A 575-nucleotide genomic window follows, 5' to 3' on the forward strand; every position below is an offset into this window, starting at 1 on the left:
CCCAGCAGAGTGCTGCAGGCGTCCACGCCCTGGTGACCTGGGGTAACCCCCCGCCCAGGCAACATGCCCCCTGCGCTGGGCTGCAGATGGGCAGCCCGCAGCAGAGTGTGGCCGCATGCCTCGGGGGCCACGCAGACACGGTCAGGGCCACTGGACTGTCGTGGGCCACCCCAAGCCTCCAGACATTCCGAGCACCTCGAAGCAGGACTCGGGAGGCCCCAGGTCAGGTGGCTCACCCTGACTCCACAGGCGCTCTGCCTGGGGGCGCCCCCTCCCTCCCACACTCCCAGCCCTGGGCTCGCTCACAGCCCACAGGGTGCGAAGGCCCCAGGGCCCCCGGCCACCCCCCGAGGCTGAGGTACCTTATCCTTAGCGATGCATTCCTGACGCCGCCACGCTGCCTCTCTTTATTCCCAGGGCAGGCGCGGCGCGAGCTGCCCGGGCCCGCGTGCGCACCTGCAGCGTGACCATGGGGACCTGGCTTTTGCAGTGCGCGCACGTGGCCTCGCGGTACTTGCAGGCCGTGTCCACGTGCTGGCGCAGGTCCCGCCGCAGCAGCCTCTCCTTGCAGTCGG

General features: G+C 70.6%; 1 protein-coding gene across 1 annotated transcript in view; it reads right to left on the reverse strand.

Annotated features, from left to right (window-relative positions):
- The window catches only part of TRAF3 (TNF receptor-associated factor 3), an 18,554-nt gene that overhangs the window by 15,511 nt on the left and 2,468 nt on the right, over window positions 1-575 (reverse strand). Inside the window, exon 2 of the mRNA XM_012724369.1 lies at window positions 457-570. Coding sequence (XP_012579823.1) covers window positions 457-570 — 114 coding nt within the window. The remainder of the gene's footprint in view (window positions 1-456; window positions 571-575) is intronic.

Source organism: Condylura cristata, unplaced genomic scaffold (genome assembly GCF_000260355.1).
Source record: "Condylura cristata isolate star-nosed mole 26May11 unplaced genomic scaffold, ConCri1.0 scaffold00013, whole genome shotgun sequence".
NCBI lineage: Eukaryota > Metazoa > Chordata > Mammalia > Eulipotyphla > Talpidae > Condylura > Condylura cristata.